This window comes from Portunus trituberculatus, chromosome 41, assembly GCF_017591435.1.
Source record: "Portunus trituberculatus isolate SZX2019 chromosome 41, ASM1759143v1, whole genome shotgun sequence".
In the NCBI taxonomy this organism is placed as follows: Eukaryota; Metazoa; Arthropoda; class Malacostraca; order Decapoda; family Portunidae; genus Portunus; species Portunus trituberculatus.
The window spans coordinates 9,270,988-9,285,987 of NC_059295.1; the positions used below are offsets into that span (position 1 = coordinate 9,270,988).

The window sequence follows — 15,000 nt, forward strand, 5'->3', positions numbered from 1 at the left end:
TGCTGCCTCTTGGCACTCGCTCTGGTTGTGGCACGCGCCTATCAAACATACTCGGCATCGGCTAAGTTTGGCACCTTGGCGATGGGGCGGAGGTGGCCAGCAGTGCCGCGAGCCGCCCCATCATGTCCGCCGCCGCCCGGGCCTCCTCCTGCTTCGGTCTCCCTGTCGACCGCCCCTGCACACCCAGCAGGATGCCCGTGGGTCCCTGCTAACCTGCTGTCGTGGTGGGCGCCGCGGGTGGCCTGGCAAGTGCCCGGGGGAAGGTGAGCGCGGGCGGAAGGCGACGCTACCGCCGCCCGACGCCGCCGCCCCGCCGCCTCTCGACCAAGTTTCCTCCGAATTACCCATCGGCCGAGACCGATTTATGTGACCATAAATTGCGGTGAGTCTCCAGGATGCCGAGGAAGCAGCACCGGAGATAGCGTGTCTTAACGTGGGCCGATGTGATGGTGGTGGTGGCGGTGGTAGTGGTAGTGGTGGGCGTGGAGCGGCGACCCCCGGCAGGTGCCGCACCCACGTCCTCGCGACCACGTATGCAACGCTAAAAAACGTTTATATATAAACATTCTGGATTTGTTACAAGTGATGTGACGTGCGGACGGGTGTGTCTCCGCGGGGCACTGGTGCCCCGCGGCGGAGCGTGTGTGTGCGTGTGTGGTGCAGTTGGGGGCTGGCAACACGGCAACACGACTCCTGCTGGTGCTTGAAGTACAGCGACACGACGCCCCAAGTTGCTCTGCTATTGCGGCGACCATTTGAGGCTCCCTCCCCTCCGTGGAGCGAAAATAAGCAAGTTGGGGTGCAAAAACCTGCGATTAGTTATAAATATTTGCATCACCAGGTAGGCCACGGCGCGTCCCAGCCAGGGTGACGGGCCACTCATTAGCCAGGTGTGGTGGCCAGGGCGGGGCCTCGACCACCCCACTCTTACTACTTACTATTCTGCCTCTTGTTTATACATTTCTTCACCTTTTTATCTATACTCTCTCTCTCTCTCTCTCTCTCTCTCTCTCTCTCTCTCTCTCTCTCTCTCTCTCTCTAAGGATGCGAAGTGTTTCTGGGAGGTCATCTTTAAAGGGACTGAAGTGTGTGATGTGAGTGTACCTGTGAGAGGAAACAAAAAAGTGAGGTGTGTGTGGCGGCGAGGCGGGGGTGGACCTGGAGTAAGTAGTGTGAATAGTAAGGAAGATGTCGCGGAGTAACTGAGGGACGGGGCAGGAAGCAACACACACATTAGAGCATCGACGTGTGTGTGTGTGTGTGTGTGTGCGCGCTTACCTGAAACTGCGTGCGTTACCTGCATGGCGCGGGAACCTCCCCCAAAAATATCCAAGCTTGTCAGGAAAATTGGGGCAGGTGGTGTGTGTGTATGTATGTGTGTCTGTGTAGAGAGAGAGAGAGAGAGTGAGGAGAGTGGTGTAGTGAGGAGCAGATGGCAGTGGGATGTTTAGTGTAAGTGAGAAAGTTGTAAGTACTCAGGTATACTCTCTCTCTCTCTCTCTCTCTCTCTCTCTGCTCTGGGTGTAGGTGTAGCTAATTGGCTTCGGGCAAGGTGTGCATCCCGGTGCCTCCTCCGCAGGTACACAGGAAGGTATTTTTGGGTGTAGTGAAGCGTCTTGGGTGGAAATCAAGGGTTCTGTATCTCTCTCTCTCTCTCTCTCTCTCTCTCTCTCTCTCTCTCTCTCTCTCTCTCTCTCTCTCTCTCTCTCTCTCTCTCTCTCTCTCTCTCTGCCACGGTGTTAAGGCAAAAGAGGGAGAGTGAAGGAGGAGAAGGGAAGGAAATGGAGAAGCAGTAGCTAAGGAACTAAGGAAGATTTTAAAGAGTTCGTAGTAAGGAGAACTAAAAGTGAAGCGGTAACTAGAAGAAGAGACGTGAGCGAGGAAAGAGGAGGAGAGGGAGGAGGAGGAGGAGGTAAGGACGAGATGCGGCAAAATACACATCTAAACATTAAGAGAGCAAGCGAGAATGAACTTACTGAAAAATAGGAAAAAGAAAAAAAAAAAGATCACATGCGCATACGCCTACACTTGCAACCCGAGCTACACACACACACACATGTACGCAACTTTTTTTTCCTCTTGCTTTTTTTTACTGGTAACAATCTCTCTCTCTCTCTCTCTCTCTCTCTCTCTCTCTCTCTCTCTCTTCGGGGTGGTAATGACTCCGGATCGATATTTAACAGTGCTCTAATGAAGGATCGAGTGTCCGTGGTTGCCCGAGGGAGGAGGAGGAGGAGGAAGATGAAGAGAGAGAATAAATGACTTGATATAAGAAAAATCTTACTCACTTATATACCATGTGTGTGTGTGTGTGTGTGTGTTAGTTCTATTTCATCTCCACGCGAGTATTGCATTACCTTCCCTCGTGTTTTTCTTCTTCTTGCTCCCTCCTTCCTTCCTTCTTCCTTCTCCTTCCTGTCCTCGTCCCTCCTGTTTCTTCCTTCCCTCCCCCTCTTGGCTTCCTTCCTTTCTCCTTACCCTTCCTTCTTCCCTCATCAGTTCTGCTCCGTTCTCGTGTCCTGATGTGCTTGTGACCCTGTGTGTGTGTGTGTGTGTGTGTGTGTGCGTGCATGTGCGCGCTTGAGACAGACACTCGTTCATCATTTTTAATTCTCATTCCCGTTTTCTCTCTCTCTTTTTTGTGGTAAAATGAAACCTGATTCCCGAACATGACCAAATCGCGCCCGCCTCCCGCCCTCTTCCTCCTCCTCCTCCTCCTCCTCCTCCTCCTCCTCCTCCTCTTCCTCTTCCTCTTCCTCCTCCTCCTTCTCCTCAACAAAGCGGCCCAACACCGTATATCAATCAGGCATTCGCGAGTTTTTCACGTAAATCAACGCAAAATATCCTCGTTTTTACCGCCATTATCATTACTATCAGCATTATTATTTACAGCGCTGTTCTTATTATCATTATTATTGCTATCATTATTATTGGTGTTCGTGCTTGGGGTCTTCCGCGTTCCTTTGCTATCGTCCTCTGCGCCGCGGCCTGAATAAAGCGCCGAATGCTCTCTGGTCCCTATTGTCTTGTCTTTTCGTCTATTTGTGTGGTTGTAGTTTTGTGCCGCACCTTTTCCTCCTCCTTCTCCTCTTCCTCCTCTTCTTCCTCTTCCTTCTCCAACTCACAGCTGCTTCCTTCCCTGCTTTCCTGCCTTTGCCTCGCCTGCTTAGCGCACTATTTCATATTCACTTGTGCTTGATATATATATGCATACATACATCACGTCTTCTTTTTTCATCGTTGTCGTCTTCTTCGTGTGTTCCGTCACCTCGCCTCTCCTCCTCCTCCTCCTCCTCCTCGTCGGTGTCGCTTATAAATGAACTGGTTCGTGTCTTGTTTATTTATTAAGTTGTTCAGTCAGCCGTTCCTTCTCCTTCCTTCGTGGTGCGTTTGACTCTTTCTTTCCTTTGTTTTGCTTTATTCATTATGCTTTGAACGTGGCCATTTCGCGGACGTATTTTTCTTCTTGGTTTTGTTTTATGCTTTCTCTTTTCTTTTGTTGTCCCATTTCTTGTTCTTTTTTCTTTTTATTCAATGCTTGTGTTAATTGAAGTGGCGGGTTCTGAATCGTCTGTATTTTTGCCCGTTATCTGTTTTCATTCTTCTCCTTCCTCTCATTATCTTTCTTTCTTAGTTTAGCGTGTCGGTGAACACATGTGCTGCTCGTGGTGGTGGTGGTGGTGGTGGTGAACTTGGGTGGTGTAGGTGTAAGGCTGATGGTGGTGGTTGTGATGGTGTTGGTGGTGGTGTTGGTTGTAGTATCGCAGCTGTTTGTAGTACTAGTTTATTTGCATTCGATATGATTTTGTTTATGTTTGAGAGACGCGGCGAGCTTATCTTTCATTAGCGGCATTTGTCTCTGTCTCAATTTTGGATGATGATGGAGAGCGGCGGAGGAAGCACACGAACCAGGAAGAGGAAAAGAAGGAGAAGAGAAAGGAAGATAACGACTGATAGTGCAGGATGAGGAAAAAGTTCATTATTAGTACAAGTAGAAATTATAATGGTAGGAAATCATTTTAACAGTAGTAGTAGTAGTAGTAGTAGTAGAAGGAGGACGAGGAGAAACAAAATGATGATGAATAAGAAAGACTATTTTTTTTTTTCGCAGTAGAAGTAGTAGTAGTGGTAGTAGTAGTAGTAGTAGTAGTAATAGTTGCTGTTCTTGTAAAAGTAGCAGTAGTAGTAGACCGCAAAGCACTTATATTTACGTTTGATCCCATTCCAACTATCGAAACAAAGGTAGGAACAAAAAGAGTAAGGAATTTGAGAGACACCGCGAAATACCGATAACTAAGTGGCCAGCGTTATCGGCGTCACCTTGTCACCTTGCCCCCTTACTCACTCACCGCGGTCCTCAGGTGATATTGTAGCGGCTATGAACATTCCCCGATCGCAACACGAGAGAAGCAACATGTCACCGCTCTCCTGATGAACTCCCGATAACAGCTATACCGCATTTTATCTCCTTATTAATGCTTCCGCTGTTCTGTATCCGAGTTCTATCCGATTTTTACGACTTGATCCTATTATGCGTTGTTCGTTAGCGGTGTTTAGCGGAGATAGTGATGTGTGTGTGTGTGTGTGTGTGTGTGTATTTTTAGCATGTCGTTAAGTGTTTCCGATGTGTCTTTTGATTGTTAATGTTGCCGATATTGTAAAGTTTTTGAGTTGCAGTTGCTATTATTTGTGTCATTATCGGGATAGTGTCATCTCGCCCGCATCTTCACCCATATTTTTTTTCTTTTATTTTATTTTCCTTTTGCGTATTCAAACCTTGCGCAGATTAGATTTCCCTCCTTAAACTCCACAACGTGTTATCGGGAGCCAAACACACTCATAATATACAGAAGTCACCAAGAAATCACTCCCTCTTTATTCTTTTCCAATCTCTCAGTGTACAGAGCCAAACTTTATCAACTTTGTCGCGTATTTTTTCCGGCACATTTCATCTTTTTCCTACCTTTCCGTGCCTCCGTCGGTGGCGCTGCAGCCGACACGAGTAACCACCGTTGGACTCACCTTCCGATGTACGTACGTAAATCGGCTTACAGAGGCAAAATAGCGGACAATGTGCACTTTGGGTAGTGATGGAAAGATCAATATCGGATCAGAGAGAGAGAGAGAGAGAAACAACAGGCATTGGTTATCAGGACATCAGTTTGCCGATAGAGAGAGTGAGAGGGAGACGGATGGGAATACAATACGTGTTATCCAAAGTTAACATCTCTCTCTCTCTCTCTCTCTCTCTCTCTCTCTCTCTCTCTCTCTCTCTCTCTCTCTCTCTCTCTCTCGCGGTTATCTTTCTTATCTCCATTTCTATTTTTACGAGAGGACATGAATATATTTTTACGCATTAACAGAAAACGTGAGGTGGAATCTTTGCGTATATATATATATAAAGGGATTTTTTCAAGGGGGTGTTTTTTTACAATTGCTATAATGCGGAAGAGGAAATGGACGTGCAGAGAGAGAGAGAGAGAGAGAGAAACACGTCCTTTAGCAAAAATACATTGAAAGTCAAAACTATCTCGTTCTCTTTTACCTTTTTTCAAGCATTAGGTAGACACGCCAGGTGAAGTGATTTAATTAGCGTTCCAGTATATCGTGTATGGAACAACCTGCCACTGTTTTTTCTGTGCTCTCTCTTATGTAAGGTCGTTGATTTTTTTCTTATTATTTTTTTTTTTTTTATTTCAGTAGCGTTCCAATATATCGCGTATAGGACAAACCTGCTAATGTTTTTTTTTCTTAACTTTCTCTTATTTTATGTAAGATCGTCGATTCTTTTTTTTTTCCTTTTGCTGTTCTTTCTATTTTCCATAAAGTTCTGTTCTCTGTACCTTAAAGTTTTTCTCCTCTCTCTCTCTCTCTCTCTCTCTCTCTCTCTCTCTCTCTCTCTCTCTCACATTTTTTTTTCTCGCATGTCGTCTCTGTTGCATTCCATCTTCCTCTCGGCGCTTTCCTCGTCTTATTCTTCCATTTTCTCTTATAGTTGACACCTTAGTGCTTGTCCTTTCCGTTAGCGTCTTCGTGAGTTCATATTTACTCATTCTTTTCTCCGCTGGTAAATAAAATCCGGTGATGTTATTTGTTGGTGATATAAAGCCTGGTAAGAAAATAATACGTAGCTTAAGGTTATGAGAGAGAGAGAGAGAGAGAGAGAGAGAGAGAGAACGCACATACAACCAACAGCTTTATGTAGGGTGATTGTATCGATAATTAGCGGAAAGTTGTCGAATATGTTGTGGTTTGTCGGCAAATATTTAACGCAAAGTTGGTGGTCATTTGCGCCTAAAGCATCCATGGGTAACGTGGCGCTGAGAGAGAGAGAGAGAGAGAGAGAGAGAGAGAGAGACTGACTGACATTTGACTGACTCTCATTCTCTCTCTCTCTCTCTCTCTCTCTCTCTCTCTCTCTCTCTCTCTCTCTCTCTCTCTCTCTCTCTCTCTCTCTCTCTCTCTCTCTCTCTCTCTCTCTCTCTCCCCATTTCAATTCAATCCATCATCTTAATATTTTCCCACATAAATTTCCTCCTTTTTCTTCCATTCCTCCCTCTCATCCACCCTCCTCCCTATACCCTTTTCTTCTGCGTTCCTCCGTCCCTCCCCTCCCTGACTCCCTTTCCTCCCTCCGTCATCTCCCTTTACCCTTTTCCTCCACCACCTCCCCCCTTTCCTCCCTCCGACCTCTCCATTGAGACCTCACACACACGTCACTATGTGCCTTGACACCTCTCCCTCCTTCTCCTCCCCCTCCTCCCCCTCCTACTCCTCCTCCAAGCGTCCCCCCTAATAGCGAAATATGACACTCCTATCTCCTCCTCACGCCACTTCACCGCCGTGTGATGAGACGCATTATTCAGAGATAGGCTTGCTTGATTTACTGATAACGTTGATTACCTGAATGGGTGACCGGCTGAGCGACTGAGTGACTGAGTGACTGACCGCCTAACTAACTGACTGACTGGATGGGTGGTTGGCGGACTGACTGTTGGGATGACGGCGGGGAACTGGTTTGATATGAGAGGACAGGAAGGGAAGCGGGCAAGAAGTGGTGTGTGGATTGACGGATTGGCTTAATAGGATCGCCTGTGATTATGCTCAAGCGAAGGGTATTTTTTTTTTTTAAGAAGGGGGCAGTGGCAGGGGGCATGTGTGAGGTGAGGGGTGGTGTGACGGGGGGCGGTGCGATGGTGCGGTGTGGAGGGAGGAAAGAAAAGGGGGGTGAAGGGTCTGGGTGTTTGTCAGGGTGAGGAGAGTGAAAGGTGTGCCCCCAGAATAAGGGAATGTATTACAGTTGTCCGTTTTTACCTGAATATGTGTGTGTGTGTGTGTGTGTCCGGCGCTCTCTCTCTCTCTCTCTCTCTCTCTCTCTCTCTCTCTCTCTCTCTCTCTGGATAGTTGAGTGTCTATCTATTCCTGCTGTCCTTGTCTGGTTCTGTCTCATTAGAAGTCTATCTCTCTGCGTGTCTCTCTGTGGCGGAGTGTCTGTCTGGCTGTCTGGTTGTCTGGGAATCCTTTTGTCGGAAGATTACGTGGTAAACTTTTATATTTCGTTATTATTATGTTCCAGGTAATCTACGTGTGTGTGTGTGTGTGTGTGTGTGTGTGTGTGTGTTATATCTTTTTTCTATCGTTTCTTTCACCATTTATTGCCTCTTTTTCTCGCCGCCGCCACCCTTAAGCTCGAGGGGACGACGACGACGCGAGGGAGAAAGACACACCACCGCTTTAGGAAACACTTCTGCCACACCATGGAAATACAAGCTTGATAAAAAAAAATTACGCTATATATAGAAAAATAATAAATGATGACGGAGACAGACAGAGACACAAAGAGAGAGAGAGAGAGAGAGAGAGAGAGAGAGAGAGAGAGAGAGAGAGAGAGAAAAATAATCCATTGCCAAAGAGAACGATCGCTGGAAGGAAGAGAGAAAAAGATAACAAAAGGTGGAGAAATAGAAAAAGAAAGAGAACGAGGAGGAAAAGTTGGAGGATGTGAGAGAGATGAACAGAAGGAGCTAAAAGGAGGAGGAGGAAGAGGAGGAGGTGAATGAATACTTGAGAGCAAAATCCGTGACTGTAATGGGTGACAAAGCACTACCAGGGTGACTTGTCGCTTGCAGGTGCCTCTGTCGCTCACTGTCGAGTGTCCCCGGTCGAGTGCCACACCGCCACCGCCGCCGCCGCCGCAGTGTAGGAGAATAAAAAGCAAAGACGGAGAGAATGTCGATGGAGGAGAGAAGTAGGAACGGAAACGAAGAGAATGCGAAGGAGAATAAAGAGATGTAGGAAGGGAAATGAGATAATTAAAGCAAAGCTGTTAAAGAAGAATGCCGAAGAAAAAGGGAATTAGGAGACAAATGTGAAAAGGATGACAAATGAATTAGATGAGAAGGAGGAATGACGAGAAGAATGCCGATGAGAGAAGAGGTGGTGGTGAGATAAAACACACAAAGAGACAGAGAATGAAAACAAAGACACTCCTGAAGAAGAGAAAAGAAAAAAGGGACGAGGACGAGCAATGTATCGAAAAAAGAAAGAAAATAATGAGAAGGAGGAGGAGAGGGGAGGTGGAATACTGAAGAAGGAGGAGGAGGAGGAGAAGAAGGAAGAGGGGTAGGAGGGAAGGTAAAGAGAATGCCGCCACTTAGAGTATCAGGGTGCCATGGACGACTCGAGGACACGCGCTGAGTGCCACGGGAGAGAGAGAGAGAGAGAGAGAGGGCGGGGGGAGAGGGATCTGTTTGCAAGACCGGCGGCGGCCATGATGTTGCATAAGAGATGAGATTAGTGTGCAAAAAAAAATCTCGGCACTTTTTTCCACATGTATAAATGACACGACTGTTTGTTGTACAGATAAGGTGCTTTGTATACGTGACGTGACGTGACGTGACGTGGCGATGCATGGAATGTAGAGGTGAAGTGAGATGATGTGAGTGTTTCAGTATACATGTGACATTATTGTATATTATGCAGTTAATGTACGAGAATGTATAGTGCAGCCGTCATGTTGGAGAGAGAGAGAGAGAGAGAGAGAGAGAGAGAGTATAGTCAAGTGAGCCACATAAATTATAAGGAGGCTTTAGACAGACAGGAAAAAACCCGTTCTCCCATTTAGAGGGGCAGCGTGGTGGCGGGAAGAGGGCGGTGAGGGGTGGGGGAGAAAAGAGCGGGAGGAGGAGAGGAGTAGTGTTAGATGGAGGAGGAGGAGGAGGAAGGAAGGAGGAAGGTAGGAAGTCCTCTCTCACTTTGCTGGATTTGCTTCAGTGAGAATGTAAGAGAGAATAAATAGTTTTGTGGTGGGTAGGACTCTCTCTCTCTCTCTCTCTCTCTCTCTCTCTCTCTCTCTCTCTCTCTCTCTCTCTCTCTCTCTCTCTCTCTCTTTGATTTCCACGTGAAAGGATTGGTAACACTGGGTGATGACGAATCATATGTTGGCATGACTTATTGATTTATCTCTCTCTCTCTCTCTCTCTCTCTCTCTCTCTCTCTCTCTGAAGGGTGTAAAGCGACGGTCGTGATTGGCTAATTAAGGCAAGGGATAAGGGACCGCGACTTCTCATTGGTGGACGCGGAAAAGACTAATTTTGCACTTATATTATAATTATTAGCGTTAGTAGTAGTGGTGGTGGTGGTGGTGATGGTGGTGGTGGTGATAGTAGTAATAGTAATGATCACCTCTTCTTTTACTCTCTCTCTCTCTCTCTCTCTCTCTCTCTCTCTCTCTCTCTCTCTCTCTCTCTCTCTCTCTCTCTCTTTCTGCTATTGAATACAAAAAATAATGAAAAAAATACTGCGTGGATGTTTTCAGTAGTTTAGCATTACCATCAATATTTTTTTTTCATTTTTTATTCTTTTTTTTCATATTCTATCAAACTCTCTCCCGTAATTATATTTATTCACACGCTCATTTATTTTCCGTAATTTGTGTGTTTATTCATTTTGGTTCGTTCCATGTAGTGTGTGTTTAGTTATTTAAGCGAACAGTATTTTCCGGTTAGATAGCGCAGCGATCAGAGAGAGAGAGAGAGAGAGAGAGAGAGAGAGATAGAGCGCATCTACCTGGCACTCCTTGTAGGGGATCAATTATCTTGCAGGAGGCGGTTTGCTCTTCTCTCTCTCTCTCTCTCTCTCTCTCTCTCTCTCTCTCTCTCTCTCTCTCTCTCTCTCTCTCTCTCTCTCTCTCTCCCAGCTCTTCCTCTCCCTGTGTCCTCTCCCTCTGCTGTCTTCTTGATATGGCCCAGAAGCCGCTCTCTCTCTCTCTCTCTCTCTCTCTCTCTCTCTCTCTCTCTCTCTCTCTCTCTCTCTCTCTCTCTCTCTCTCTCTCTCTCTCTCTCTGGCTCAGATTTACAAGAGGGACGAGTAAAAAAGAAGGAAAAAAATCTTGTCAGCTAAGAGCGGAAGAGGGAAACAAGGAATTAAGTGAGAACGTTAGGACGGAAGAGGAGGAGGAGGTGGAGGAGGAGGAGGAGGAGGAGGAGGAAGACGAAGACGAAGAGGAAGAGGGAGGTATGTATATTGGGAATATTAGGGGAGCTACTTCTTACCCGATGACTACCTCCTCCTCCTCCTCCTCCTCCTCCTCCTCCTCCTCGTGCCTGTTTCATTCCTGTTTTCTCCCCCGTCGCGGCTGTCAGCGTGTGTTTGTTTATCTCTGCTCCTCCCGGCGGCGGGGCACGGTGTTTGCTTGCTCTACCCTACCTTGCCGCCCGCCAGGACCGCCCGCCCGCCCGCCCATCCGCCCCCTGTCGCCCGCCGCCCCCTCCCCGGCCCACCCCGCGTCCCCCGCCAGAAAGAAAATGGACACAGATGATTATTGTTTAGGAGAAAGGAGTGAAGGGAAGGGGGCGTCTTATTATTTATTTGTTTGTGTGTCTTTCCTTTGTTTAGGCGGCGGGGTTGTTGCTCGGTGCCGCGGCCTTGGTGGTGGTGGTGGTGGTGGTGTGGTGTAGTGTGGTGCGGTGTGGTGAGTGCGTTGTAGGCGGCTAGAACGCACATCATTTCTCCCTGAATGAACTGCCTTGACTTTTACAGTTTTTTTTTTTTTTTCATTACAGTTTTCCGTTTTCACTAATTTTTTTTTCGTGTTTTTTTTTTTCTTTTTTTTTTACTGGATATTTTTGTAATTCATATACTAATATTACTGGAAACACTTTTATCTCCGTTATCAGTAGAACATTTCTCTTGTTAATTACGTGTTAGGTAAATAGAAATGTAATTGCTCATATATATATTCAGAGTATGATAATTTACAAATGTGCCACTGACAGGAACATTTGTAATTAATGTGTCTCTCTCCTTCAGGTAGGGCGCTCCTCCTTGCTTCTTCGGCGGCCTGAGGGAGGGGCGGGCTGGAGGGGGCAGGTGTGTGGTGGGGTTTGGGTGGCGCCTGCAGCTGCCCGGCACGTGTGTGGATGCCGCTTCTGTCTGGTCAGTGCGAGGAAGGTCTTTCTGCTCATGTCCCGCTTGTCTCTTTCCGTCTCAACATTCTCATCTCTCTCTCTCTCTCTCTCTCTCTCTCTCTCTCTCTCTCTCTCTCTCTCTCTCTCTCTCTCTCTCTCTCTCTCTCTCTCTCTCTCTCTCTCTCTCTCTCTCTCTCACTAAGATTGAATTAAGTTGTAATGTATGTATGTAGATGTAATGTATGTACATATTATTTATTAAGAAAGAGAAAGGCAAGTAAATCAAGTAAATAGATGAATAACTGTGTAGGTGAACTTACAGATAGATATACATGAAAAAGAAAAAAATACCACATGAATGAAAGGAAAAGAAAAGAAAAGAAGAACAAAATAGCGGTAAAATATGACATTACAACACCATTTCACGCAAAACACTTAAAAAAAAAAAAACATCACCACCACCACCACTAACACCAACAACAACACCAACACCATTACAAATAAAAAAAAAAAAAAAACATCCCCTCATCTTCCCACCCTCACTCCCTCCCTATCACCCTCACCCCTCCCCACCCCACCACACCCCCTTCCTCGCGGCGTGGGGGGTAAAACAAAGCCTTCCACTTAGCTCACTCTTATCACACACCTCTGTTTTGTGTAGCGCAACCTGACACCTCGACTCTTGCGGCGTATCCTCTCCCCTCGCCGCGCCTCCCCTCGCCACCTCTCTGCCCGGGCGTCCTTAGAGTCAGTCTCCCGCCGCCCGAGAGGAGGTGGGCGGGAGGTGCTGGCTGGGGAAAATCATGATGGGTGATTGTTAACTTGGACTTTTTTGCGTTAATCAGGTGGAAAGGGAAGAAGGAGGGGAGAGGGATAAGGGAGGGTGTGATGGAGAGAGGAGTGAGGGGAGGAGGGATAAGGGTGGGTGGGTGAGTAGTTGTTTTAGCAGTGGTGGTAGTGGTGGTGGTACGGATGAAGAGAATAGGGGAGGTTGTGGTGAGGATTGGAAGGGGGAGATAAGAAGGAGAGGGAAAGAATGATGGGAAGAATGGTGTGGATGAAGATGCACTAAAGAAAGGTTGTGTGTGTATGAGAGATAGATAGAGAGAGAGAGAGAGAGAGAGAGAGAAAGTGACGAGGGGAAGAACACGAGGGAAGGGAAGGAAGAAAAGCATGCGGTCAGAGTTGAGGGGAAGCAGAGGGAATAAAGAGATAGACTAATTTAATAGGAGAAAAAGGGGAGATGACTGAAGAACTCCATCTCCCCTCACTTAGTTCTTAGCCTCTCGACGCATTTTCCTCCTTGCCCTCACCCTCTCCCCTCACTCTGTCATGCCCCCGCACCCTCCGCACCTCCTTTCCTTTCACGTTCCCTCACACCCTCCCTGTCCCGTCCCCTCTTTCCCTAACATGTTCCTCCCCTCACACCCCGCCTCCCTTCCCGCACCGCATTCCACAGATCGCCCCCCGCCCACAAAAGGCCAGTTATGTGGGCGTGAGGAGGGTCAAACAGGCCGCCCATGACAGGGAAAGGGGGGGAGGGGTGAGGGGACACAAGTACCCATTATGAGGAGAAAATTTATTAGGGTGACCTGTAGGTTTCAATTATCCTTCGCCGACAGCTGTGTGTGTGTGTGTGTGTGCGTACTGACAAGACAGGGTTCGTGTGATTTATGTAATGGTTTCTTGTTTTCTTCTTCGTTTGACTGAAGTTATTTTTATTGTTGTGTTTATTTTTATTGTTGTTATTATTATTATTATTATTAGTAGTAGTAGTAGTAGTAGTAGTAGTAATAGTAGTAGTAATAGCAGTGTAGTTTAGTATTTTCTTGTTGCTATTAACGTCTTTCTTATGTGTCAAGAATTCTATACGGTCATTAACACACACACACACAGCAAGAAAAAATATGGAAGTTGATAAAAAAAAAAACTAAAACCGAGAAGTGCGGTGATAAAAAGTGACGATGTAATTAATGGAAGCAGCAACTGACTCAATACAGAGCAGATGTAAGTCAAGATGCATTAGTAAAGGGAAAGAAAAACATGAAGAAGTAACGCAAGTAGAACCATTAACAGTACAGCTTATTGACCTCACACTCTAAAGTCAAAGCTAAAAGTATTCAGAGAGAGAGAGAGAGAGAGAGAGAGAGAGAGAGAGTTTATAGTATATTAAGTGTCCTATGACTTATTACAGCAGTGTGTGTGTGTGTGTGAGAGAGAGAGAGAGAGAGTTTTCGCTATCTTCCTCCTTTATTTGCATACCCACTCTCTCTCTCTCTCTCTCTCTCTCTCTCTCTCTCTCTCTCTCTCTCTCTCTCTCGGGCGGGTCACAGTCCTCCCTTTGTCAGTCGCTGGCTCACAAGAGGATCACCACCAGTTCCTTATTCTCCAAATACTTGCACATTATCAGCGGAATCGGTTACGAAAGATTTGCTAATTGAGAAAATGAGATAAGGTGGAGTGCGTGAAGCTGGGGTGTGGGGGCGTGAAATGGACCTTGTTGGGGTTGTCAGCTTTCCATGCTTCTTTTTCTGTTGTTAGTGGTCCTTCCTCCTCTTCACTAATACCGGTAGTGTCAATCACATTGGTGGATGCATTTTTTCCCCACATGGCAATTAGTGCAAAGAACAGTTACTTGCGCACCTCGAAAGCTTGTTTGTTTTTAAGTCGCAGATCCCTCGTCACCGCCAGAGGGCCGCTGTGTCGAGGAACACAACGCCGAGGAACAAAAAGACCCGCAAACAAACCTTCACTTGTTTTTGAGGCTCGGCGCGCGCGAAACAAGACGTCACCAGACTTTCCACTTCATAGTATTCATTTTCCTTAATGTATCGCCCGGGTGGACGAGGCGTGGCGGAGGGCTGGTCCGAGGGATCGCCGTTGGATCGGTGACAGGGTACGGAAAGGACAGCGTGTTCAGTCTCTGTCAATGCTTGTTTGTTTATATTGGTTGTGTTTAATTCCACAATGCTTTACTTTCGCGTGGATGGCGGCGTGGCAGTGGCGGCGACCCTTTGTTTCCCAGCGATCGTTCGCGGTGGCCAGGCTGGTGGCGGTGCCGCCGGAAGGTGGTGGTGCCTCTCGCCGCCCCAAGAGGCCAAGTCTCTCGATGCGACGACAAGCGGGGCTGAGCGACCTTTGGGAAGGCCAGGGAACAACAGGCACAAGGCGGCGCCTCATCGTACACGCCGGCCACCGCCACCTTGCTCCGCCCGCAGAATGTGAGAATAGAGCCTCTGTTGTTTGTAGCCCGGGCGTCAATGGCCCCCGTGGCCCTCTCATGCTTTCGTCCAGCCAGTGCCAAGCCAGAGGGCCACAGTGACCAGACGTGAACGCTCTCGTGCTCGCGTCCACAACTCGATGCCGCGGGAGTGAGTGCCTCAAGGAGGACTTTTTACTTGAAGAAGGACGTGGTGCTCAGCGCGACGTCGTAGTAGCCGCCACCATGACGCTCGTGTGAGTACCAAACTGTAGGCACTGATGGTGATGGACGCGTAGTAGTGACGGCGGTGGTGTTGGTGATAGTGATTGTGGTGATGGAGGCTACGGGGTTGGTGGAGGGTTTCAAGTGGTTTGATCTTTGCTCACGTAA

General features: G+C 47.3%; 1 protein-coding gene across 9 annotated transcripts in view; it reads left to right on the forward strand.

Annotated features, from left to right (window-relative positions):
* LOC123516799 (transcription factor SOX-5-like) overlaps window positions 1-15,000 on the forward strand; it is a 126,505-nt gene that overhangs the window by 348 nt on the left and 111,157 nt on the right. The window contains exon 1 of one of the 9 annotated variants that reach the window (XM_045276474.1): window positions 105-382. The exons of 1 other annotated variant lie outside the window; for it this stretch is intronic. Coding sequence is in view for 6 of the 8 variants with exons in the window: in XM_045276471.1 (XP_045132406.1) it covers window positions 14,854-14,864 (11 nt within the window). In the remaining 2 variants the exon portion in view is untranslated. Of the gene's footprint in view, window positions 1-104; window positions 383-11,362; window positions 11,437-14,550; window positions 14,865-15,000 lie in introns of those variants that run through there. 7 more of the 9 variants (XM_045276475.1, XM_045276471.1, XM_045276476.1 and 4 more) reach the window with 7 other exon arrangements.